This window comes from Ambystoma mexicanum, chromosome 11, assembly GCF_040938575.1.
Source record: "Ambystoma mexicanum isolate Mex_15411 chromosome 11, UKY_AmexF1_1, whole genome shotgun sequence".
Taxonomy (NCBI): Eukaryota; Metazoa; Chordata; class Amphibia; order Caudata; family Ambystomatidae; genus Ambystoma; species Ambystoma mexicanum.
The window spans coordinates 455,622,439-455,649,887 of NC_090934.1; the positions used below are offsets into that span (position 1 = coordinate 455,622,439).

Consider the following 27,449-nt stretch of genomic DNA (forward strand, 5'->3'; position numbering starts at 1 on the left):
TTTACTTGCATCAAAGTTGATTAGAAATAGACCGTCATGTGTACGTAAGCGTGATAGTGCTATGTAGCACATGCCTTCTTTAAAGACTGTGTTACCAATCTATCATTGCTTTGTCTAGGGTAAGACCTTGTGATTTATGAATTGTGACTGCGTATGCAAGAGTTAGAGAGAATTGTTCTCTGCGTACATACATGTCTTTGAAGAGAAGGAATCGAGCTGTTGAGTGTCCTATCCTTTTTACTTCTGAAAGTTTGTCAAAGAGAATATTGAGAAACTGAATGTTGTTGTCACGTGGTCATGTTTGAAAGCCAACAACTGTACCCAGTGCTCCATTAACTAGTCCTTGGTCCACGTCAAGGTTACGTTTAAGCATTACTCTGCAATTTACAGATCATTTTAATATCTTTTCTAAGCCTGCTGTGTTTGAGATTGATTTTTCTAAACTATTTAGTCTTGTTGTGGCTTGGTCACACATAGGTAGTGTCATACCATGTACATCTAGTTTGTCTGTGGCGCTAATTTCCATTATTGGTTGCATTTCTTTACTTAACAGTATTTCATTGAATTTGAAACAGCTTGCAAGAGTTGGCATTAAGGCCATACAATTGATATTTTTGTGGTCTAATTGTTCCATGACATCTGTAGCACATGCATTATCGCCATGAAGTGCATTAATGTGCCAGGTTTTCAATATTGCTTCTGCTTCTTTAGAAAGTATACCAACTCTGATACTTTTTAAGATGTTGGCATAAGTGAGATCTGCAGATTGACGCATGTTTTCTGTTAATTCTCTGTATTGGAAATGTTGCCAAAGGTTGACATTTCCAATGCTGCCAACAGTTTTACGGCAGAGTTTGTGTCCTAATGTTTTAAAAATAGGCTCACGTCGAAACCAGTACTCTTTAGTACCATGCATATTTGCTAATAGATTTGTAATATTTGATTGTAAAACCTCATCCTTTTGTTGCACTTTTTGTAATAATTGTGTAGCTGTCATATTTTGAAAGAGTGATCCTGATTTTAATATGTGTGCAACTCCGTAACATCAAGTCGCTAGTTCACTTTCAAAGAGTAGGTGGAATATGTATTCCACATTTTGTCTAAATCTGGGATCTTCAGAATACATCCGTAATGAGCGGTATTCTGAAGCTGATATTTGAATAGGTCTATCATCGTACCTTCCTCCTTTGCCAGTAGGAAAGAGTAGAGGAAAAGCACATGCTTCTATACTTTTTTCCCATATGCTGATTGGTGATCCTTTTGTTTGATGCATTTGGTACATTTCCAGTGCATCTTCTATGGTGTCATTAGAGTGCAAAGGATGAATTGTATGATGGTCTAAAGTATTTGATATTGTAGCAGGATCTAGGAGCTCAAATTGACCAGCTTCTTTTGTTTCTTGAATTTTTTCAGTTGTATCCTTCAAGTTTTCTTCAATACTAATTTCTTTGTAATATTCATTATTCTCTTTAAGATATTGCAAGGCATGTCTAACTTTATGTAAATCTACCAGTTGTTGCCATATTTTTTTGTCTTTTGTAGGTACTCCATTTACTGAGATAATTAAAGATTGCTGCATTGGACGTTGCACTCCTAGAGTATGCACATTTTCTTTTAAATCTAATGGTAAATAAACTACTTTTCCACGAATGCCTTTTACCAATTCAGAGGGATGTAATTTTGCTGTTTTTGGTTGAAGGCGTATTATTGCTTGAAATGGGTGCACTATTTGAATTATGATGCTCTCATATAAATTAAGTTGGTGTAGGGGTTTTGTGATAGCACGTGAAGGAGTTTGGTTGTTGTCAAGTTTTGTAGTGCAGAAACTGCAAAGTATTAAGGGGTCAGTTATTTCGTATTTATTTTCTGCTACAAGGTAGAGAGCTAATTCAAACCATTTCAAATCTTCATTGTCTTCTATTTTGTATGATAGGTCTACAGTTTTTGTGTTACTTTTATAAAATGTTCTGCAGCAACATACACACACATGGTTTGGTACTTCAGCTGATGTACTTTTACATTTTAGTATTTCTTTTTGTATGTGTTTAGTAAAAGGTTGCCATGTGTAGAATTGTTGCTAATTCGGTTTAAAGTTATTTCATTCTGTAAATGACTTTCACTTCCAAAATATTTTTTCTGGATATAGCCAATTTCTTCAAGTAGGTCTTTTGCTGTACCATGTAGAAGAATGTTATTTAAATTTGCTAGTGCTAAAGCAGGACTTTTAGCATAGTACAGTTTATAAACTAGATTTCTTATAGTTGAATGATGTGTTGATATCATTTTGATATCATGGAAGGTGGTTTTACAAGTAGGTCCTGTAATGCAGGCCAATGAATGTCCTTGTAGTCCTGTGTACTTGCACACTGGACAGGTATCAATATTTTGCAGTAGTTTAATTTTGATTTTGTCTTTTGCTTTTTACATATTGATTGAGGAATTGGCGTAAAGACTTGAAAAATTGTTTAGGAATGTTACACATTGACGTGCATGGCCATTTGTACACTAGATGTTCTGATTCAGTTGAATGGAGGGGTAATTCTAAGTTTTCAGGGCATATTTTTGTAAGGAATTCTTCTTGTTCCATTATGATATTATTCACTTTTTCATAACCTCGACCACTGCTATGTTTGGCATTTGTATTTGTTTGCTTTTGTTTGTATGCTTCTTCATTAAAATATGGTTCTGTGCTCGTAGTGTGATTCCATTCACCTCCGCAGATACTTAAGAAGTTTTTTCTGTTGACATTTTGTTTATTAAGAAGTCTTTTTTGTAATTTAGTTATTAATTTTGTTAGTGGTTTCATTTTGTTTAACACTAAAATAAATAACTTTCTTTTGAGAAGAATTGCACTATCTATCAATGCTTCTAAGATTAATTTTGTACGATAGGTTTTAAGGTTTGAACCTGGTTTCTCACCTGTTTTTATAAGATTTTGAAGGACTCTGTGATGGAACATTTTGGCTAAAATACTTTTCTTGGTATGCTTACTTTGGACTTTATCAAGATTTATAGAAGCAGTTTTATCTGTAGTGATAGCTGATTTTTTGTTAATTGTTTTCTGGTTTGTTTTACATTTTGATAGAGGAGGCAAAGTTTTTCCACTTGAAACTTCTTTTGTTTCACTAAATGACTGTATTAGCTGTTTTGTTTCAACTTCTTTTACGAATTCTGCTAGATATGGATGCTTATGTTGGACACTTTTATTTTCATTTGCTCTACTTCTGCGTTGCTTTCTACGGACTTGACTTTTGGTAGGCATTCTTTAGGGTCTGTTGAAAAAAATAAAGAAGGTATGGGTTGGGGTGTTCTGCAATGTTTGTGTGCTGTGTACATGAGTGTTTGAGTAAGATGATAAAGATGTATGTAATGGTGTGTGATTGTGCATTGGGAACTACAACTAGTAGGAATGGTTATTCTTGAATTTATATGCTACTAAACTGGGGTTCAGATGACAGAAAAAAGTAAGCTAGTGGTGTGGAGAAGTACAAATAGCAAATCTAATGTATACAATTAAAACAGTTGTTTGTTCTATAATATCCAAATTGTAGCGGTTGAGTTGGGTAATTTGTGTGTCCAGAAATAGGAATTTGTGGGCCATTCTGTCTGTAAATCGCTGTTTAAGACATGGGGATTTTTGGACAGAATGGTGCACAATCTCTATTTTTAGGCACAGAAATAGCATGAATTAACTTTACAGTGTGTTTCAGTAATAATACAAATATTATTGTGATATTCTACTTACTTTTTTTCTAAAATGAACAGGTTAATTCTTAGTTCTTCTTTGTTCTTCAAATTCGGTTGCTTCTTTTCAGGAGAATGGTCTTCACTGCAATTGTAAAAGAAACAAATTAGTAATTTTGTTTGTATATAGCACTGTTTTTAATTTAGAAATTGATTTTTTTAATTGAAATCCTCAGCGCCTTTCTCAAAACCATTAAAGCTATCTTATTTACATAAGATACGTCACACAGGTTCAATACATATGATATATTCTTAATGAACAAATTGTATTGTAATGACTAACTTTACCAAACAAAATATCTTTACTAAGTTTGTGAAATTCATAATGTACCACTGAATACCACTATTTCTGTAACTCAGCTCTTCCAGGTAATAGTGCATCAATGTTGTGCTTAAATTAAAGTAATTGAATAAATAAAGAAATAAAACAAAAATATTAAGTCAGTATAAAAATGTGTTCATGTAGTGTACAGAAAATATGCATACCTGTAGTTTGTGTTCATGCATTTCGATATACATGGAGCTGCAAGTAGAAATCTTGGAGACTTGTACAGTATTTCTTGTAGATGGTGCTTGCCAATGATATGACACTTGTACTCAGAGAGATTCACAGTACATTTGCAGTGCTGATCTATGATGATGCAGTTAGATGTAGAGGTCTTCAATGTGATTGGTGGATGGTCATGTGACTTCTTAGCTACATCCAATGAGGGAATGGCACAGAAAGTGAAGTGGAAATGGTAGAAGGGCTGTTCATGTTACAATATGTCCACGGACATGGCGGTAGATCGCAGACATCGGGTGTTAGATCCGGGGATTTTTGGGTTCAGAAGTCATGCACATGAGAATGAGCACTGAAAGGGATTGGTCAGGAAAGTTTAGTGGGTGTGTTGTGCCAGGAGAGAGTTTCTCAGATACTCTTTTTGCTGAGAGAACAACAAATAGCTATGGCTGTGTGTTTCAGAAAACAGATTGTTTGGATTTGGATTTTGGGAGATTCACGGATACATTGGTTGAAGGTGCAAGCAGAAAGCTGTGGAGTAGCTGTAGAACTTGGATTTCCACACGTGGAAGTACACTGGCATGGAGCACGTGGAATGAAGTGGTTGGACTTGCTACCTCTTTGTGCTACTTTGGAGACAGAGCAACATCCAGACATAATTGTAATTCATTGTGGAGGGAACAGTTTAGGACATGTGTCTGGAATTTCTTTGCAATTTTCTATGAAAGAAGGACTTGGGAAGGTCATGGACATGTTTCCTAATTCTCAAGTAACATTTTCACGGATTGCACAGAGACAAATGTGGCTTTGTTCTTCTTCATTTGGTCCACAAATGGAAAAAGCAAGGCGCAATGTTAATAAGGCTGTTTGTGCCTTTCTAAGAGATTTTGGCATGTCCTCTTTTCATAATGAAAATATTATGTTTCGTAGTTCATACATTTTTTCGCAGAGATGGAGTCCATCTTACTTATGCTGGCAATCAGATTTTTTGATAAATATACAAAATGCATTACGACCTTTTTTAGATTTACAGCATCCATTACGAAGTAGGTGTTAAGTATTTATAATTTTTGACATACAAATACCTCGCAAAGGCTCTTTTTAGAGCCAACACTTCCTACCAGAGAAAATTGCAATGGTTATGATAGGGTATCAACCCAATTTTTTTGATATCTGCGAACTGTCCGCAGACTTCTAAAAAATACAAAGGGCCGTGCTTTATTTATTTTCACTTCTATTTTTTAACTGTGAGAGGCGGCTCTGAAAAGAGCCTTATTTTTTGTTTTTGATTTTTGTAATTTTGTATTTTGTTTGGAGAGGAGGGGAAAGGAGGGGAAATGGGGGACACCAACCACAGGGATAGGAAAGGGTGAGCTGAGAGTGGAAGATGTACAGTGGGTTTTATTTGGGTAGTGAGCAGGTCTTCTCATGCTCTGAGACGACAGTCTCAAAAGCACCGTGAAGTCGCTCCCCCCTACAGATTACTGTGTCACAGTACATACATACAACTGTGACCCTCGAAAGGTAAGGGTCATCAGAATTCTGCATGGCCTGTGAGGCAGCTTGAGGAAGACGCTGTCCCAGAGAGGTGGTCCTTGTGGTGACAGGATCAGAAACAGAGGATGACGTAGAGGAAATCAACCTACTACATTCTTCGCAAGGTACAACCTTGCGAATAGCCCCAGAGTGAAATGACCTCAGGTGTCGCTTCATGGTAGTGGTCCCAAAGCTGTACGAACCGTGCCTCCCGTGACTGAGTATCATTTTGCACTCATTGCAGGTAACACAGTTTGCACGAGCCTTAGGACCATTCCCATGAATGGTAAACAACTGCCACACCCACACCCAAGACTCACGCCAAGTGCGGGTAGTAGGAATTTCCTCTTCCTCATTCTCCTCATCCTCTTCTTCCTCCTCTGCATCTTCACTCCTATTCCCCTCTTCAGGCCCTTGGGGAGGTGGTGGTGGTGGAGGGGTGTTGCTGAAGCAGTAGTGCAGCCATGGATGCCATCAAAGATGAGATGGAAATCTGCAGTTCGCAGTTGGCAGCAAAATTCTCTGTGGTCTGTACAAAAGGCAGAAACACAATGAGAATAAGCTCTAGGGCATGGTCTTTTATAGGGGTGCTTGTACGCAGATCAAACACAAAGAAAGGTTCAAAAAGTTTCAAAAAGTATGTAGAAACTCAGGATTACTATGTGGGACTTGTGCCATGGTGAGTCTTTATGGAAAAATATTGTGGATTACTTGAAAATGTACTTTTAAATTGTTCAGGGACACGAACAGTGTCCGCATTCAGAACAGGGCATCAGCGGGGCGCGGTCACATGATCGCTTCGTGAACATGTTCACGAAGGAAGCGGCTGTCCGCAGGACACCAAATGCACGGACATTGGTTTGCGCATGCACGTTGATGTTCTACGGACACTGTTCGGGTCCTGAAGTAATTAAAAGTGTGTCACACGTCAAACGAACAGTTACGGACAGGCGTTTGTTCTTAGAACAGTTTCAACTTGCTTGCGAACAATACGGATAGACATAGCGTCCTCAGGACACCTCCATTTTCATTTCTTTATGAACATTTCAGGACACCAATTGTGTTCTCAGAACAGTTTCAACTTGCTAGCGAACAGTACAGACAGGTATAGTGTTCTTCAGGACACCTCCATTTTTGTTTATTTACCAACATTTCAGGACACCGCGTGTGTTCTTAGAACAGTTTCAACTTGTTAGCGAACAGTACGGACAGGTACAGTGTTCTTCAGGACACCTCCATTTTTGTTTATTTACGAACATTTCAGGACACCAATTGTGTTCTAAGAACAGTTTCAACTTGCTAGCGAACAGTACGGACAGGTATACTGTTCTTCAGGACACCTCCATTTTCATTTATTTACGAACATTTCAGGACACCAATTGTGTTCTCAGAACGGTTTCAACTTGCTAGCGAACAGTACGGACAGGTATATTGTTCTTCAGGACACCGCCATTTCTGTTTATTTATGAACATTTCAGGACACCAATTGTGTTCTCAGAACAGTTTCAACTTGCTAGCGAACAGTATGGACAGGTATAGTGTTCTTCAGGACAGCTCCATTTTCGTTTATTTACGAACATTTCAGAACACCCGCATTGTCTGCGGACACCTACATTGTTATTTTTTTAAAAAAAGGAAACTAATTACAACTCAATATAAAAATGTAACTTTATTTAACATATATTAATAATTTATGACAGAGAAGGTGAGGCAGAAACGGAAACAAAAACAGGAGAATTAGGGGTTTCAACATGATTGGTATCAGGTGAAGAAGGGATGGAAGTCTCATCAAAACATTTTGGATTATGGAGAGGGATTGGGGATAATTGACTGGGATATGGTGAGGGGGGACAAGTACATGTGGGGCAATGGTATGACGTTTTTGTTTTAAAATGATCTTCAACAAAAGTTTTCAAATTATTAAAATTGGTCAACAATAAATCCATGTTTTCTTTTATGCTGTCAAGTGTGTTTTCCATAACAGCTTCTTCAGAGGTATTTTCTATTTTGGTATGCTCTGTACAAAAATATATATATATGTTAAATGTATATAATATAATGATAATTAAATGGTTTATATTGTAAAGTGTTTACCATTAGTTTCACTATCTTGTGACATTTCCTCATGTGGGAAATGCTCCTCTAGCCATTCCAGAGTAGTAGACATTTCTGTGAGAAAAAAAAAAGAAATTATGTTTTTTTTTAATCTAATACAGAAAGTTTATAAATATATGAGTAAAATGAAGTACACTTACTATTTCAGGTAAAATATGTTCTAGGTACTGTGTAGGTCTGGTGTTGTTCTTAATTCTGTAGTTTCTGTGAGGTAATTATGTTGGAAGCCAATTTATCTTCTTCTGGTATATTCCATTTTAGAACATATTGTATTTAAATAAATGGTTAGTGTGTTACAAATATGGGTTACATTTCTTATGTATTACTACATATAATGTGTATGTGTGTTGCTTTTTGAATTTGTTAAATGTTCCTATGTTATGATATAACAATCAATCATACCCCCCCAGAGTTTTTAGGTAGTGGTACTGTTCTCCGAACATGTCCGCGGACATGCAAAGAGTTTGCGGACATCAAGTTAAGTAGAAGAGGTTAAGTATGTTCCATATTACATGTACATAAAGTCAAAGTTATTATTGTTAAGTGGCGCTACTAAAAACCTATGAAATCCAGTGAAAAAACTTTGTTAAAGGGACGTTATGGTTAAGTTGCGCTACTAAAAACCTATGAAATTCAGTGAAAAAACTTTGTTAAAGGGACGTTATGGTTAAGTTGCGCTACTAAAAACCTATGAAATCCAGTGAAAAAACTTTGTTAAAGGGACGTTATGGTTAAGTTGCGCTACTAAAAACCTATGAAATTCAGTGAAAAAACTTTGTTAAAGGGACGTTATGGTTAAGTTGCGCTACTAAAAACCTATGAAATTCAGTGAAAGAAACGTTGTTAAAGGGACGTTATGGTTCCAAGAAAAACCGAAAAACCCTTGAAATTCGCCAGTTATGGTAAGCTAAGCAACCATAACTCTCGCCACCACCGTGCACTTCTAAGACTAACACCCAGGACATCAAAGATGACATCACAAATGTCATTGATGACATCACTGATGACATCACATGTGCATTTACCTTTCATGAAACGTCTGTACAAGGGTTTCTTATTGTAATGTTAATTTAAAAAAGTGTCAATGATCATTGGAATAAATATCAAGGGCTAATTAGTCCAACCAGTATACTAAGGTGTTCATGTAGAAACATAGGCATTGTGTGCAGCATACAGGATGGAGGTGCAATATTCATAAGCTTGCCATGTTGAATAGAGAAATGATAACTGTTTTCTTATTAGACTTTTGCATACTGTGAAACATGTGATATGTAGATAATAAAACCCACTTACTACATAATTGCATTATTATAGACAAAACACAAAGAGACAATGCCACACACAAATATGAGTATATACAAGGAAATTGAAGTAAGAAAAAAACAGCAGTAGTAGCAAAAAGTGTTCATAACCTAAATGATTGCTCTGTTTCAAAGCTACTACTTACCATATATATATATATATATATATATATATATATATATATATATATATATATATATATATATATATATATATATATCACATGATGTGCCTGGACTCTAAGGAAAGTAGTGTGAATACAAGATATAAAAATAGGAGCATATACAGGGAAAGTACACTAATAAAAAAACAACAGAACTATCAGAAAGTGCTGACAACTCTACTGATTATTTGAATGCACAAAAAGGATTGCTGTCTTTCAAGCTTGTGCCTTCCCCTATGTATATGTTTCATATGATATGACTGGATCCTAAGGGAATTATTGTAAGAACATACTTGAAGGATAAGTCTACAAATATACTACCTTTTCCACTTTTAATTCCTGACTGTTACTGAAGAAAACCATGTGTCCTAGATATGTCAGTAAAGGAAAAAAGGGGGAGCCAGACATGTGATGTCATCAGTGATGTCATCATTGACATTTGTGATGTCATCTTTGATGTCCTGGGTGTTAGTCTTAGCAGTGCACGGTGGTGGCGCGAGTTATGGTTGCTTAGTTTACCATAACTGGCAAATTTCAAGGGTTTTTCGGTTTTACTTGGAACCATAACATCCCTTTAACAAAGTTTTTTTCACTGAATTTCATAGGTTTTTAGTAGCGCAACTTAATCATGACGTCCCTTTAACAAAGTTTTTTCACTGATATATATATATATATATATATATATTTATTTATTTATTTATTTATATATAATATATCTCTCCCAAGGTATGCACCTTTATGTGCTTTTGATGCTCTATAATGAAATACAGTAACAGATTTCAAGATATCTAAACCCAGAATCCTGGATGTTGATTTAAAACTAAAAGTGCACCCAAATTTACTGACCATGCTCAGCTGCTTTAATTCATAACATTTTAGAATCCATTCCATGACCACTGAATATATTATAGCCCAGTGGTTCACATTTTAATGGCATTGTCCAGCTGCAAATAAAATGGATGATTTCGCTCAGTTTGTTATTAATATTTAGTGATGAAATAACCTTAAATCCTATGAGGTCACAGAGTAAATAAAATTCCAATCTTACAGGTATCTTTACCTTAGTTATTTGAGAAGATAACACCTATCGCACTCCATCCAACAGCTAAAAAAGGTTAATTATTATCAATTACAAATTTAGTGATGTCATCCATTTTATTTAAGTTGGACAATTCCATGAATTCCAAAAATGTATGAATTAAAGATACTAATGTTTTTATCACTTTAGGTTCAACTAGGGAAATGTAGTAATATCGCAATCATCACTGGAGAGCATCCAAATGCTCTCCTTCAAAAGAAGCTTATTTTTGGGATACAAGATCTTTGTATGATGTAGAACTTGCAACCATGTTTTTTTTTAATATAGCTGAATTATTTATCATTCCAAGTTATAGTGATATGATACATAGGATTTGTCAGTGGTCTTGTAAACTTAACTGGTCCACAAACCTGATCCTACCTAATCTATCCCTTTCAATGCACCTCTAACGCTACACACTCTTCCTCCTCACCCATACACTTCTATTTCTCCTCAGACTCTGGAATGCCCATTCAATATGCAATGAGGTCACCTTCCTTTCTAACCTTTTCATCTCTCACAATCTCAGTCATGGGCCCTACTGAAACATAGATGACCACCCAGGACACAGATATCCCTATCACCCAATACTCTGACTTCACCACCTTTATCCACTCCATTACACTTCTCTTACCCCCCCTTCACCCCATCCCTGGTTTACCCTAATATCCACCAGCTCAAAACAGCCATGCAGCTCTGCTGAGGGCATACATTTAACACCCCTACAAAAAGGCCCTGCATAAATGAATTTCTACCTTAATGCTGCTAAATCTAACTACGTCACCCATACTATATCTTTACTCAACTCTCATCCTAGTAAAATATCCTCTACCCTCTTGGTCAGGCTGTTACTTATGTGACCTTAAAGAATATCCTATCCCTCTCAGCTAATTACTTTGACCTCTGACCCTAAAAATCTCTAAAATCCATGGCACAAGTTATGCCCCTCCCTTCCCCTTAATTCCCCCCTACCTTCACCTTCACTTGCCTTGACTCCCCCTTTACTTGCCGAAATGGCTCTCATCCTCTAGAATGCCAACCACTTCTATGCTCCAGTGTACCCTTTTGCCCCACAAACCATCATAAAGCATGCACCATTTACCTACTTCTGCTCACTCACATTAGTTTTCAACCTCTCCCTCCTACTGAAAATGTTTCCCTCCTGCTTCAAACATTCCACAGTGCCACCTAGCCTCAATAAACCATCTGCCGTCCAAACAGCCCAGCCAACTACAAGCATTATCCCACCTGCTCCAGTACCCAAGAATCTTGGAAGTTGTAAATAAGAACACTAAATCTCTTGAATATAATTATCTTTGTGATTCTTTTAAGTCTGGATTCTGCAACCACCACTCCATTGAGAAGGCATTTACTAATGCTATAAGTATATGTCTTTTTTTTGCTCAGACGTTTATACCTTTGCCCCCTTCATATAACAAAACCCAAAAAGCCCCCACTTGAGACATTATTATTCTTGTGAGAATAGCCATGTTTTTAGATTTTTACGGAAGGCCCAATAGGCAGGCTCAGTTCTAAGGTCTGACGGAAGGGCATTCCAGAGTTTGGAAGCTAGGACTGGAAAACTCTTACCCCCTGCGTTTTCTATTTCATATCTAGCTTTCATTAGTTGGTTGACCTGAGAGGCTCTTCTAGGTCTGTTAGATTGATTCTTGGTAAACTTACAGTTAAGGTATTTAGGTGCTTTTTTCGTAAGGTACGTGTTGGTTACTGATAATGTTTTGAAGGCGATCCTGTTCTTCACTGGATCATGTTCTGTATCATTGTCTACATGGTATGCACACCCATCTACATACACAGTTGGTAAATCCTTGCATGTTTCTTCGTTGAATGCCTTGTGTGGGGATTGCTCAAATTCATTCAAACTTGTCTCTAGCTCTGTGTCATCGGGTGCACAGATAGCTGCACAATCATGCAAATCTGCTTGTCCTTGAGCAACTGGGCTCTTCTTATTTTGTCCATATCTCCCCTCTACAGGAAATCCCTGAAGTGTTAATGTCCAGGAAGTAATTCTTGACTGGGCCAAATTCCCTGATCTGATTCTCTTACTTTGCAAAAACTTCAGAGGCTAGGGTTTTGTTTCAACAATCATCCACTCCCCTTGAATTATGGGTGGGGTGAAATGTTGTAACGCCCAGACAGTGCTCAGAAATGTATTTTTCACATTCACTAAATGTGGTCTCAACCTGTGACAATGCTTTGCTAGCATATGCAATGGTTTTGTTATTAGCTTCATGTTTTTGATATAACACTGCTGACATGCATTGATCTGTAAATCCTATTTCTACAAATAAATCCTGTTTTTTCATTGGATATGCCAAACATGGTGCTTTCATTAGACACTCTTTTATCCTGGCCACTGCCTCACTTTGCTCCTTTTCCCATTTCCATAGTACATCCTGCTCCAGTAGTCTTGTTAAAGGTTGTGTAATCGCTGCATAATTTTCAATACATTTTCTGTTGTAACTTGTCATTCCTAAAAAACTCTTTAAACTTTTCAAGTTAATGGGATCCTTTAGTTTATGAATTGCCTCCACCTTTTTCCTTTGTGGGTTTAATCCATGTTCTGTCACTTCATGACCTAGGAAGATTACCTTTTTTCTGCATCACTGTGCTTTCTGTAAATATACTTTTGCCCCAGCCTTCTGCAGTTGACTCAGCACATGTGTAATCTCATTGAAGCAGGTTTTCAGATCTTCATTTCTGATTAGCACATAATCCCATAGACTATTGTCCCTCTTTCAGATAAATACAGAAGTGTTTTGCTCAGGCATATTCCAAACTCACTCCCACTACTGAAATGCCCAAAAGTGGTCCAGGAACAGTCATATATTGATTTGTCAAATGAAAATGCAAACACATTTTTTATATCTTCAGCTAGTGGCACACACCAGTATCCAGCTGTATAGTCTAATGTGGTAAATACCTTTGACCCGTCAACCTGTGCAAGCCCCGATCAATAAATTGGAGGGGCCACCTTGAAACAGGTACCTTTTTTGGTTAATTCCCGTAGATCTGCACTCAAGCACCATTGGCCATTGGGTTTTAGCACACCTAATATAGGGGTATTAGATGTACTATGAATAGGCCTAATGATTCCTATAGAGTCTAGATTTTTGACTATTTAAGCTAGTGATTCCAAACATGCCAGTGGTAACCTATATTGTCACACAAATATGGGCTCCCTACCGTGTCCTTCTGGTAGTGTGGCAACAAGCAAATCGGTCAGCTCACAGTCACAGGCATCTTTGACAAAAACCTGTTTGAATTCCATAAATATTGTTCTCAATTGGTCTTTTTCTTCCTCACTTGTGCAAGCATCCGCAGCTTGAAATTGCTCCTTTACCATTTTAGAAAACTCTGGCAGGTCCCCCAAAGGAGGAACCTCTGTACCTTCTTCTAACCATGTGGCAGTGTTTCTTTGGAGGGCTGCTATACTCAAATATTTTGGAATATTGACCTCCTTTTCACTATGCTGTTTTTTTTTCCTTTTAGATTCACTTAATTTGAAAAGGATACAATCATCTTGATGACAGCACACTATTTCACTGGACTCATAAGGGGACACAGACTGAACTTTAAAGATTCCTTTAGGTTTAGAATCCAATTATTCTGAATAACCCTGTGCAGTCACATAGCTTTCATGAATGATCCCAATTGGTATGTTACTGAAATCGGAAGTGTAGTAACATTTCTGTATTGCCATTCCTATTGCTGAATTCTCTTCCAAACAAATGTCTTGACACCCTTTATTGTCCACCGGGATTTTAATGGGTCCATTCCCAGTCTCTATCAGTGGTGTATATTCACAGTCTAAGCTGCTTAGGGATTCATTTAGACATACAAATACATCAGAACCTTTTATCTGTTGTCCCTTTCTGTATTTTAATGCTAGTGTAAATTGTCTGGTGAATGGGGGAACGGTAACGTCCTTTTTCATCTGCAGTTCAGTTGCATATGGAGTCATTTGGGCACAATGGTAAGCTAGTCTTTTGCTTCAAAATCAGCTGCAGCTCCATCCAACCTGGAGCAAACCTTTTAATTTAGGAAGTCTAATACCATACACATCCTGTGCATGATGTCATTCCACAAATAGAATTTGTTTTGTGCCCGGCTCATGATCCACACATTGGCCCTCATTCCGAGGTTGGTGCTAGTCATGGCGCCATTAGCGCCATGACTAGCACCAATACCAGTACCGGCACCGACTTGGTGGTATGGGTGCTTACTGGTCCATTCCAGCATTTGCGGGACTGGTAAGTCCCCATTTGAAATGCCATTCCCCATTCCCATTCGAGCCCCCATAGGGCTCAATGGGAAGGGGGAAGGCGGCAATAAAGGTACTGTAAATTAAGGTACCGTTATTGACCCCGATATCCCTTTGCGGGTCCCGTCCTTAACGCCTGCTAAAACCAGGCGTTAAGGAAGGATCTGCAAAGGGACCTCAGAATAGGGCGCAAAGGGATTACCGGCACCAGTGTCCTTACCGGTGCCCGATATCCCTTTGCTCCCAGGTCGTAATGACCCCCATTGTGATGAAAACTCTTAAGACCCATTGTAATCTTTAACATGCATCTTCCTACAATCCTTTGTCCCGACTTGAGGTCATCTATGCTAAAAATGTGTTGATTCTTTATTCTAAACTATGGGATCTCCTCCCTGTCAATTATTTTCCAGAGTATCTTTTCGTTAATGAAACTCCTTTCATGTTCAAGCGCTAAAATGGCTTCAATCATTTCAGGATGCCCATTCACATGGATACGGATCCAGGGCTGCCCCTCTCCCATGTGTATTTCTGAGATGGTTGAAATGTGTTTTTCTTTATTTACCTATGCAGTGACATTTGGTTTAAGTGTTTCTTCATTTAGATAAAATGCAGTGTGTTTTCATCTATTTCTTCTTTTTGCCAATTTTTCTTGGGGCCCAAATTAATCTCCAAAGACTGCTTCTCTTTCTCTCCTCGCATTTTATCTTGACACATGACAATGACAGTGATGCTGGGTACACAGCCATTCTGACGATATACTCCCACTGCACTTTCTGATTTAGTAATGGTGTGGCATTCTTTTACACTGTTACTTTGGGTCATTATTTTCTTGGGTCTGAATGGCTTTTTAGCTAATAACCACAATACTCCATTTACCCCATCAATGTGGGGCAACAACCTCTTCAGGCAATTTGTCCCTATGTGAAAGGGTATTTCATTAATGGATGTGATCAACACTTCCTGTCTCATCCCATGCTTCCCTATCTTAATGTCAACCTCAGTGACATCTTCGATAGTTATCTCTTCCCCATAGAAATGTGCACAGGGCCGTTATTCTCCTCACCTTTATATGATTGTGTGGGAATCTCCCTTCAATGATACTTTTCACCAGTTCTTTTGACATTATTGTTGCCTGGGCACCTGTATCACTCATTGCAAATTCATTACATTTTTTCATCAATAGTAATAGGAGCATAGTACCTATCTTCAAACTCTTCTAGTACACATAAAAAGTGTGAATTTTTGCTGATTTCAGGACTTACTTTTCCCAGCTATTTTTTACTCTTTGCTAGGCAAATCATTTGAAATGACATTCCACCCCCCTTTTTGCCCACTTCATTTTGAATTGCTGTGTCTATTCTCTTGGGCTCAGAACCCATTTGGAGTGTTGCCACTGACTGCCCCTCTGACTTGGGACCACCAGTGTTCACACCCCAATTTCTTATTGTACTTTTCTCATTGTCTGGGTACTCGCCAGTTATTTCTACACTGCAACCTTTTGACTGTGTATTCTCACAGCTGTCACATTACATCCTGTCAACTTCTGGCTTATGACACTTGTCTGCATTTTGCATGGAGCCTGTCATTTCTGTCCCTTGGAATATTTGTGGTTCAAAATACTCCTCAGGTGACTGACCTGCACCCTCCTTTTGAGCTACTGTTTCCTCTTTATGGGTATCAACAGTATTCTAACTATCACGTAAAGGATAATCTATCTGTTGATCCTAACACTCTGTCTTGTGTTTTATTTTCACATTGGATATTCTTTTTAAATCTGCTTCTCTGTTCTTTGGGTTTTTCTTGTTCATTTTCACCCTTTTGTTCATTTTCACACACCTGAATAGTCTGGTTCAACTCTAAATTGAACCACAATCCTTTTTTGTGTGTGTTGAAATTCCCTGTCTCACTTTCATTCGTTTCTTTTCTTATTTTTAAATCAGTAAGCAATTCAGAACCGTTATTCTAAGGTGATTTAACGACATCCGTGTTTTCATCAGCGCAGAAGTCATTAGCTAGTCACTTTTTGTCACTATGCACAAGATCACTCCTATGACATTCTGCACCTTCACCTGGCTGCTGCTTTTGGACTGCACATAACATTCCTATCTGTTCAGACAACATATTGACTTGGTTCTCTAAGCATTGAAACTTGTCCATGTCTCTGAATTCCTCCCATTGTGGCCTGGGCCGGTAATTATTAAACTCACCCTTATTAGGCCTATTCTGGTACCTCTGAGGAGATTGATTTCTATCTGTGTTACCTCTGAATTCATGTGACACAGGAGGTGGAGAACACAAAGTGACCATCCTTTGAACATGGTCAACTGGTGGAGGTGATTGGTTAAATTTTCCTGGGACATAATTAATATTTTGTCTTTCATTTGGTGGGAATTGTCCCCTATGCTGGTTTCCATTTTCAATGAATCTATTGACATATCTCTGTCTTTTCTGGTGGCAATATAACATTGTATCAGGGTCATATCTACTCTGGGCCCCTAGAGTCTGGTATGGGCCATTGTATATTTGATTTTGATTGTTATTTAGGCCTGGCATATGGTGTACAAATCCCACTCCGGCAGAATTACCCATATATCTAGGGCTAATGTAAGAATACCTATTGCTGGGATCAATGATTTGGAACATAGGAGTTTGGGGTGATGTCCCCTGTGGAGGCACGCCTCTTTGACTAGATGTTATATTTTTCCTTGCCTGAGTTTGGGCTGATTCTAGTGGCATCTTTACAGATTTTACCTCCAAAATCGCTGGTGTGGGTTCTTTAGACTTTGGTTCTGTCTCCTTATTCTTAGGCCCCTCCTCTCTCAGATCAAATATCACTTCATACGTTTTGGTCCCCTGTTCTATTATCCATTCTAGTGGTTTTTCCCTGTCAGATTCATGAATTAACTGGGATACAATTTCTTTTTGGAGTCCAAAAAAGTATGCAGTCTTAAATTCTACAGTTAGGGTTAAAGACTCTTTTTGAATTTTGATGGTATTGGCGAGGTGACATATCTGGCTTTGCCGTCATAGTATAAGTTGCTTTTTTGGCATCCTGTATGGACTGGTAAAGTGAGAATTGATGTCTAACCTCTTTCTGAAAGTCCGCCCATGACAAATGCTCTTGTTCATTGAGACCAGGAATGACACTAGCAGATGCTCCATCTAGGGTGATGTGAAAGTACTGTCTATATTGATCCCTAGGTATTTGGATGGCTTTGAATATATTGTGAATGGTTTCTAAATGGTCTCACATGCAACAATTGCCTCCCTTTTTTAATGTTTTAATTAAAGTCTTGATGGATTTCATAATATTTATTGGACTACATGGTGCATTCTGTTGTGTGTTATTTTGTCACTCATTCTTGTTCTCTTGTGGGGAAAAATGCATGTGAATATTGACAGGTGATTCATACCCCACCATTCGGTTATAACCAAGTCTGGCCAAAGGGACAGCTGTTGTTACATTGTTTCCTTAGCCGTAGCTGTGATTGAGTTCAGTTCCATTGAATGTAGTGCCTTGTCGCCTTTCCTAAGACTTGAGATTAAATATTTTCTGTTCTAGGTTCTTGCACTGTCCATGAAGCTGTTCTGCCTCATGACAGAGATAAGAATTATCATCCTTGACCTTATTTATTATTGCTTGCAATTCATTGATTTGTGTCTGATACTGATTAAGCGCTATGGCCTTTTTGTCATTTTCTTCCAGCAATTTAAATATCTCCTGTTGCATAGCATGGAATTCTTTATCTTTCTCCCTGCCATCTTCTCTAAGGGCTTGTATATCTGAAATAGCAACATATTTATCTTGTATTATTTCATCTAAAAGTGCTTTTAAGTGGGTTAATTCTTGCTCACTCTCCTTAAATTGTTTCTCTCGCTGAGCCAATTGAGTAGCCAGATCTCTGCATTTAGCTTGCAATTCCCTGTCTAGCTCCTTCTGTTTTAATTCCACTTTCAATTGATGCACCTGATCACATCCATTGTCTAATCTGCATTGTAACTTATTAATAATTTCACTGTCATTCCCTTGCATCTTTATAGATCAGTGGCGCAGGAACCATAGTTTTGCGCACAGTCTGATGATGCAGTTTTTCTCTTCTGTGCAGTCTGATGCCCCGAATAACCTAAGGAGGCACACCTGCACCTAGTATTGGTGAGGTGATATCTGTCAATGCATGTGTCAGTAATAAGCAGTCTGACCAAATGGCTTCCATGGGTAATGTACCCAATATGTAATCCTTCATGGTTTCTGCTGCATGTCTTTCACAGGAAATGAAGGACACGATTCAGGACATGAAGGACATCAAGGTGCAAATTCACACATGCCTACTAGAGGGGAGACCCATGGAGTTCTGAACAACTCAGTAAAAGTCTAATAACCTGTGAAGAGGTGTATCACCTGTCAGCACTGACAGATATAATTGACAAGTCGAGTAACAATATTACAACCTTGTCACGTCAGCATAAACGCCTACAGTCGAGAGCAGTTAAATGGAGGAAACGACATAGAAAAAAATAACGAATATACCTCCCTCCACTCTGCCAGTGGACATGGGGAGCTCGAAGAGTATCCCTGCCCCTTCAACTGAAGATGAAATAATTTACTTGACTCAATTAAATGAAGAAAGTCGCTTGCATCTACAGCCAAAGGAAAAACATCTCCACCCTGTGGTCCATGCACCATTATGCTTGGACCTCTCTAGCAAGACAATAGAGAGAAGACCACCAAAAGGGCAGCAGACTAAAGTAGGCACCACTATTGCTGGTTTAGATTTAAATCCTGGAGATTCTCTGTTATGACCCACGCTTAAATCTGAAGCATCCCAACCTTTACTTTCCAACTCTTTTCCCATTCAGGGTTGCAAACATGTGTTTTCTGGCTCTGATCCCTCCCTTGTCACTCTCAAACACGATAATATAAACCAATACCAATGTGGCACATTAAACCCTAAGTTGTCCACTAAACCATATGCCGAGGTTTGTGGCACAGGGATATCACAGGCTCCAGCCGTGACCCAGTTAAGTTGGGATCCAACTAAAGGACTGTCTATGCCTGTTATGTCCAGTATACCTCGGAGCAGTACTTTTGAGGTACTTGCGGACACAGACTCACACTTCTTATTACTCAAGACGTTGAGACAAGCCCTTTACGATGGCTCCATTACAGAACAGACTTTAGGCGCCATCATCTCAGGCTTAGATGCTGGTGATAGTAATGTTGAACTTGCACCTCATATTATTCCTGTCTTGATGCATGTTGATGGAGAAGGGTCAGAGACTCCTCCTGTGGTAAAGTCTTCTCCAAGTTGTATTCCATCACAAAACATTGTCTCACAGAATCTTGCACTACCTTGTGAAAATGTTAGCCCTCCACTTGACATCTTAGGTTGGGTAGGTGATCAAGCCATGCTAGGAAGGACCCACATGAATTGGCCGTTCATTTTAGGGGCTATTGGTCAAGTTCCTGCGTTACTTAATCTGCTCTCGAGGGACCTTGATCGGATTTCCTTACCTCGTGAAAATTCTGAGCTACAAATCATCTGCAATCATTCAGAAACGTCTATGGTCCCATAGGTTGGACTTATTGGAGTTAGGTTTTTAACTGCACTCCTTTACATCTGAAATAGATGCAGTGGAATTTTTGAATTTCCAATACCCAAAGATGGAGGGTGAAGAAAGGCAAAATCAATCAAGTTCCTGTGGAGAAAAAGATTGTGTAACAAATATTACCCAATTTTTGACTATGGCGGGATCCATAAAAGATTGGTCTTGGGTGGAGCCTCTTATGAAATCGTTGTTATCCCTTAAACCAGGAATCAAACCTACATAGCCTGAATTACGTTGTAATTTTACTCTCTCTTTGTGGAACTTGTGTGGCTATACTAATCTGGTTAGTTATTTTGGCTCTCTTCTATCTTCCTATAGGCCATCCGTGATCCTCATACAGGAGACCATGAAATTTAATCAATGTTCTTAACAGGGATACAAAATGTTTTGTGTTAATGCCACTAGGGCTGCAATGGGTCACCCATCAAGCGACTTAGCAATTGGTGTCAGCAATGCAATGCTATGCTCTAGCAAATTGATCTCTACATCTGATCACCTGATGGTGATTTTACTGACATTGCATGGTAATCCTCCTTGGTCACTTCTACGGATCAATTTATATTGGAATCCTGGTCAAATCTCACAGGAAAATGTGTTTAATGAGTTAGACTCGGTTTTGGAACATGCTGCCTTACACTACCCCTTCACTGATATCATCATTGCATGGGATTTCAATTCATATTGAATTACTAACAAATCCTTTAAATTGGGAGATCATAGTACTGCTGAGAAATCAGCATCAGGCATTAAAGGGAAACACTGGGTCTCCTATCTAACTGATTGGGATATTGGTATACTGCCTTTCGATACCACAGGTCCTTCATATACATGGAAAAGAGGTGATGCCAGATCTTTGATAGATTTTTTTGGGGTTTCAAACACCATTACTCATCTGGTGGTCAATTTGACTATTCTCCCTATAAACAGCAGTGATCATGCAATTATCCAATTTACAACTGCCTATGCGTCTCCTATGCAAACAATCAATCCCCAACTGGAACTTCTCGAGATTGGTAGACCCAAAATATCTTTGCGTTGGAATCACAGCTAGTGTCTTCATATTTCATTTTTAGTATCACAACAAATTAGCTTGCTAAATTATGCAACATTTGGTCTATCAGCCCTGATACAATTAGACAAATTGGTCTCTGGAATTGTCTCTAAAATTATCACACATATGAAAGAGACTAAAAAAAACATGTACCTTCGACTAAACACCCTTTTAATCAAATAATCAAAATGTAAAACGTTAAAAAAACAGGGAATTTGAGAACTATATTAAAAATTGACATTTCAGTCCAGGCCTATTTAGTACAAAAGGAGTGTCTCATTACACGGAAGGCGGTAAACCATGGTGCTATTAGCACCATGGTTGCCGCCGGTACCATACCGGTACTACCATGGGAAAAAGGGGAATTACCACCCCATTCCAAGGTTGGCGGGGCGGTAATTCTCCCTTTCTCCATGGCCCTTCCCCATTCCCATTTTTGCCCCATAGGGCATAATGGGAATGGGGAAGGTGGAAATTTTGGCACCATGGTCCCTTTGCGGGTCCCAACTTTAACGGCTGGTCTACACCAGCCGTTAAGGTCGGGTCCCGCAAAGGGACCTCGTAGTAAGGCGGTAAGGGTTAACGGTCACCGGTACCCTTACCGGTGACCGTTAACCCTTACCGCCTTCCGTGTAATGAGGCCCGAAGTCTCTTATTCAGTTGTATAAAAACAACCTGAAATATATGCGAATTGAGAATCATAACCATGAGAACCTTGAAATGTTGAAACCCATATGCTCTCAAAATTCCAAAGAAATCTGGAAACTATTAAAACAATGATTTACGCAAGACAATTTTTGGCTCTTGCATTTCCGCTGACATTTGGATTGACCATATAAAAAACAAATGTAGTATTCCTCCCAAATTTAGGGATATTTGCTTCTCAACCAGAGGTGATATTCGGATTCTAAATATTAACATGTCCATTCAAAACATCGAATGGGCAATGAGTCAACTCAATCCGTCTAGAGCAGCTGGCCCTGACGGTGTTCCTCCCTGTGTTTATAAATCATATCTAGCCTTATGGGCTGCCATTTTGAAAATCAAATGTGATCTTATCTTAGCTACTGCATTAGTACCAGAGACTTGGGCCAACTTTATATGGTCCCCATCTATAAAAAACGCGATCCTGCTTGACCTGAAAACTACCGTCCCATTGCGCTTACGGACGCCACCGGCAAAGTTTTTTCAATACTAATATTATATTTGTTGGAAAATCACATAGCTGCCCATGATCTTTACTCCAGGTTTCAAACTGGATTTCGCAAAGGGATGAGCACAGCTCTCAATGCGGCATTTATGGCACATTTCTTGGTAAGAACTAAAACCAGTGGTGCGTGCCCTGTATACATGGCTTTTACTGACATGTCTGCAGCATTTGACACTGTTATTAGAAATGTCTTATGGCATAAAATGGTCAGCCTTGGGATCCCCAAGGAATTAATCTCATGGATTGCAAACTTACACATGGACACTTCTTACAACATAAGAATTTCAGAAGATGGTGCAACAACTGCTCAGATCCCCACATTTGTGGGACTGAAACAGGGTTGCAACTTGGCCGCGACACTCTTTAATCTCTATCTAAGTGTTTAGATGCACAGTGGGCATCCCCTGAAATGTATGCTGTTAGAGTAGGGATGAATCGCCTGCATTGGCTTGCTTTTGCAGGCGATATCATCCTTTTTGACGCTACCTCTTATGGCCTCCAATAGAAACTAGACTCTTTTGCAAAGTTTGCTAGTGATCACAATCTAAGGCCAAATGTCAAGAAAACTAAGATGTTGACCTTTATGGCAGGGAAAAAAATGAGATGTTTTACATGGACAATTGGAAACATTCCAATCGAGTTGTGTTCGACCATGACTTATCTTGGAAACATTCTGAGCAACCTCTCATCCTTCAAATATTGGTCAAATATATTTAATGAAAAAGTACAACCCCTCCTGTCACAAATGAGGGTGATTTATAAAAATGTTTGCAAATACGCAATTTTTCCCTTGATTGAATTATTAACAAAGAAAGTGGTGGCAGTGATTTTATATAGTACCGTTATGTGCCTATGTGATATCAATGAGTGTGTAAATATTCTCCAAGGTCGTCTTATGAAATTTGCCTTGCACTTGGCCTTGTCCATCCCCAACACTATGATTCGCCATGAATTTGGATTACTATCTTTAGCAAGTTGTTTTAAATGGAGGTTGCTTTGTAATACAAAGATCCTACAGCCCCCAAAGAATTAATTATACCTTGATCTTAGCATAATGGCCTCACAAAATGGCCTGAAATCCTTGACCATCTTTATTAAGAGAATGAATGACATACTTTTGGATTTGGATGTTACAACTTTAGATCTAACACTCCGGCCAGGTTTTGTAAAAAAAAAAATGTATGAAAAAGACTGGATAATAATGATTGAATCACTAAGCACATACTTAACCTTTCAGGAAATTGCAAAATACACGAAGAAGAGGGTTCTTTATAGCCCTTATATAATTTCTTTTCCTTGTTGAGTAGCTTGTGCCATGTACACGCGATTTAAATTGAATCAGCTGCATAACCGAGAGAGGGTGGCCCACTGGTCAGTTGAAAAGGGAGGCACCCCCATTACCAAATGCAGATTCCCAAACTGTAATGGGCCCGAGGAATCTCTTAAACATCTAATCCTGGAATGTTCACATTTTATGGTTCCTCGTACCGTCCATTTGATGTAGATTCCTTTGATTACTTATGGGCCAGAATGATGTTGGGAATACATACACCGTTGCTTTTTGCTCTGGTTTGTTTGCTTAGAATTATAGAACTCAAATTAAATATCTTTGAAGAGAAATGTGTGTAACCACTTAATTATGTCATTGATGTGTTTTGGTTCTACTTGTACATTCTTTTTCCTTTACCACAACGTGCATGCTTGCACATTGCATTTTGCATAGAGGGAGTATGTCTGATCATGTGTTCAAATAATGGGTACTGAGATCAATTATTGTTAATCAATGCCCTTGTTAGCTAGTCTGTGAGGCTTATGTTGCAATAGTGACTTGATTGTTCTTGTTCATTTATTATGGATGCCTCGTTTGACATGTTCACACTATTTATTACAATGTTTTATTAGAATCATTGGGGGTCATTCCGAGTTTGGAGGTAGCCATGGTGCTATTTGCACCATGGCTGCTCCCAAACTCGGGTTCGGGTAGGTGGAATGGGGACTTACCGGAACATTACGACCTATGCAGACCCGGTAAGACCCCATGCCAAATACCATTCCTGATCCCCATTCGAGCCCCCATACGGCTCAATGGGAATGGGGAAGGCGCGAACAGTGGGCCCGCAAATTGCAGGCCCGTCATTAGCTCCAAGGTCTCTTAACGAGTCCCGCTAAGAACAGCTGGTCAGACCAGCCGTTCCTGGTGGGACCCGCTAAGGGACCTCAGAATACTGCGGTAGGGGTTTACCAGCACTGGCATCCTTACCGGTGCCGGTAACCCCTTACCGCCCAACTCAGAATGACCCCCATTGTTTGGTCATTTATGATATTCATACTGTTTTTAATTACATTTTGTACAGGTTTTAAAAAGACTATAAACAATAAAGAAATAAAATTAAAGAAATGCTTCCTTCATCAAAAATATTTTTAAATGCCTCCCGTTCTACCTCTGTGGTAATTCGGTCTTTCCATATTGTCATATTTTCTGAAGACCAAACTGCATGGGCATAACGCTTTGCCATGAGATAATTTGACAATTCAGAAAACTCAGCCTGAATCTGGGACATGACGGCTCTATTGCCAATGACACTATAATGTGAGTCAGATGAGCATACAGTACTCAACTACCTCACTGCAATAATTCAACTAATGAGTGCACAATATGGTTAAGCTTTAGAATGCAAGTCCACAGCCAGTAATTATTTTAAAGCTTCCCGACCAATGCACCAGATCTGTTAGATATATTTTGGGGTTATATCTATTACTTTGTGGTATTTGTTGTTATTGTGGTATTTGGTGGTATTTTTATAGTCCTTGGCAATATATTGTTGTAAACCTGCTGGGGTATTTTTATAGTGGTGAGACTGATTTCAGAATACTGCCTGATAATACTTTTTCCCAGGGTCACTAACAACAAACAAATACTGGACTTAATACACTCTGAATAGACGGCTCATGCCCTTGTGTGGTATCATATGTACAATACCACAATAAGCCCTTTTGGCTGAGTTTCAACAACAACCTATGCTCACATTGTACCTCACAGTGCAAGTATGTTTTTTCTCTAATGGCTTTCCACACTCTATCTGTGCAAAGCTCTGCCAATTGACCTTGGCCTTGTATAACTTGACAAGAAAAATACCCTTTAAAAAAACAGCAAGACCTAGAGAAACATGAACACAGTATTACATGCACATTTAAATTCAAATCTCTAATGCATCACCGAAAATGAACTGAACTATTTAACCTGTGATACATTGTATCATTCACATCACCAGCACCTCGATTAACCTAAATCTGTTGACGATATTCCTGACTCAGCTTGGCAGTGAAATCCTCCACAGCCTTTCTGCTTGTCTCGCACAGGGTCAACCCAGATAAGGATTCTCAAGACTGCAGTTTTTCTAAGGATCGTCAACCCAGGAGAGACAGTTTCAGCTTTAGTCAGCTTGCAAGCCCCGGATTCAGTCTGCTCAGCAACCAGCACCTCTGCTCCTTCGTCAGTCGGTGGCCAAAGGGAAATACCCCTCTACTCTGCCTCAAAACCCCTTTTTATGTCACCTTCTGTCAGTCATGAGCACTTCCCCTTGTTCAGACCTACCCACCTCACACAATGTTTCTCATTGTGCTAACTGCATTGTTGAAGAGAAAAATGTTTCATGATTCTCTTGTGCTTCCTGGCCCAAAACAAAGCCTTGTTTTTAGCAGAACAGATCTTCACATTTTTCAGCTACCACACAGCGCAGATCCAGCTTGCACGTTTAGAGTTCATTTTTCTTTCCCATTTCCAGAGCATTATGCCTTTTTATCAGTCTGCATCCAGATTGTTATTATGGGAATCTGTTACATGTTAAATGGGGTTGGGTTAATTAGTATGTTAGATTTAGGATAGTATTATATTTGGTGCGTTTCAGTTTATTGAAATAGCATCCTGAAGCAAAGTGCAATTTCAAGCATGTGCTTTTTGCATTGGCATCCATTTAATTCTGCCTGAGACTCACACTCTTGAGTCCAGCAATGAGTTTCACACCCTTGGTCCTAGCTTAAGTTCAAACCCTCGCTAAAATGTGAATGCGAAATACTGAGCCTAAATGTTGAAATGCAGAGTCCACAACCCTACACCATCCAGATTAATCTGATATTTGTGTCATATTGAACAGGGCTTAGCCACTGGTTGATCAAGATATAGATTATTGTTTACCTTTCAAGTGCAATAAAAAAATATCACACATTCAAAAATCATAAAGCAAAAGAAACAAACCTTACTGATTCTTGGTGGAATTACTTTCTGTCTTGGTACTTATGTTAAAGTGTCTTTAAAGTGTCTTCGAGGTTTTCACTGGTTGTCTCTCTATATCCCTGACTTTATCTATTTTTGTCCCTCCCATTTGCAGATGCTATTCCACCATTGGAAGAAATGGGGGTATGCAAACACTGTCCCTGGCAGTATATGGTTGCCTTGTAGGAGGTATCATTGAGCATGAACTAATGCACAACCTGGGATTCGATCATGAGCATAGTCGTAAGGATCGAGATAGCTACATCAGCATCATGTGGCAGTACATTAACTCAGGTAAATACCCTTGGGATTCAGTGAATGCTCTGGGAAAGTTGAGATATGCAGAAGCTAGCCACAAAGAAAAGGTCAACTATGGGTGGCCCTTCCCACCATCTTATGCCATCCCCAGTTCTTTGCACACTGTTCTGGTAGAAGTCTGAATGAGACCAGTTGGTCTGAAAGGTAAGAAGATGGTTTTGATGGCATAGGGACATAACATAACTGTACAATGAATGAGGCTGTCATAACCCAGTGGAGAGATTAAATTCTAGTAAACAGTTGGCAAAATGTTCCACTTACCTGC

At 38.8% G+C, this 27,449-nt stretch overlaps 1 protein-coding gene across 1 annotated transcript in view; it reads left to right on the top strand.

Moving 5' to 3' along the window:
* LOC138505004 (astacin-like metalloendopeptidase) overlaps positions 1-27,449 on the top strand; it is a 213,812-nt gene that overhangs the window by 149,793 nt on the left and 36,570 nt on the right. Inside the window, exon 6 of the mRNA XM_069625362.1 lies at positions 26,982-27,160. Within this exon, the coding sequence (XP_069481463.1) occupies positions 26,982-27,160 (179 nt within the window). The remainder of the gene's footprint in view (positions 1-26,981; positions 27,161-27,449) is intronic.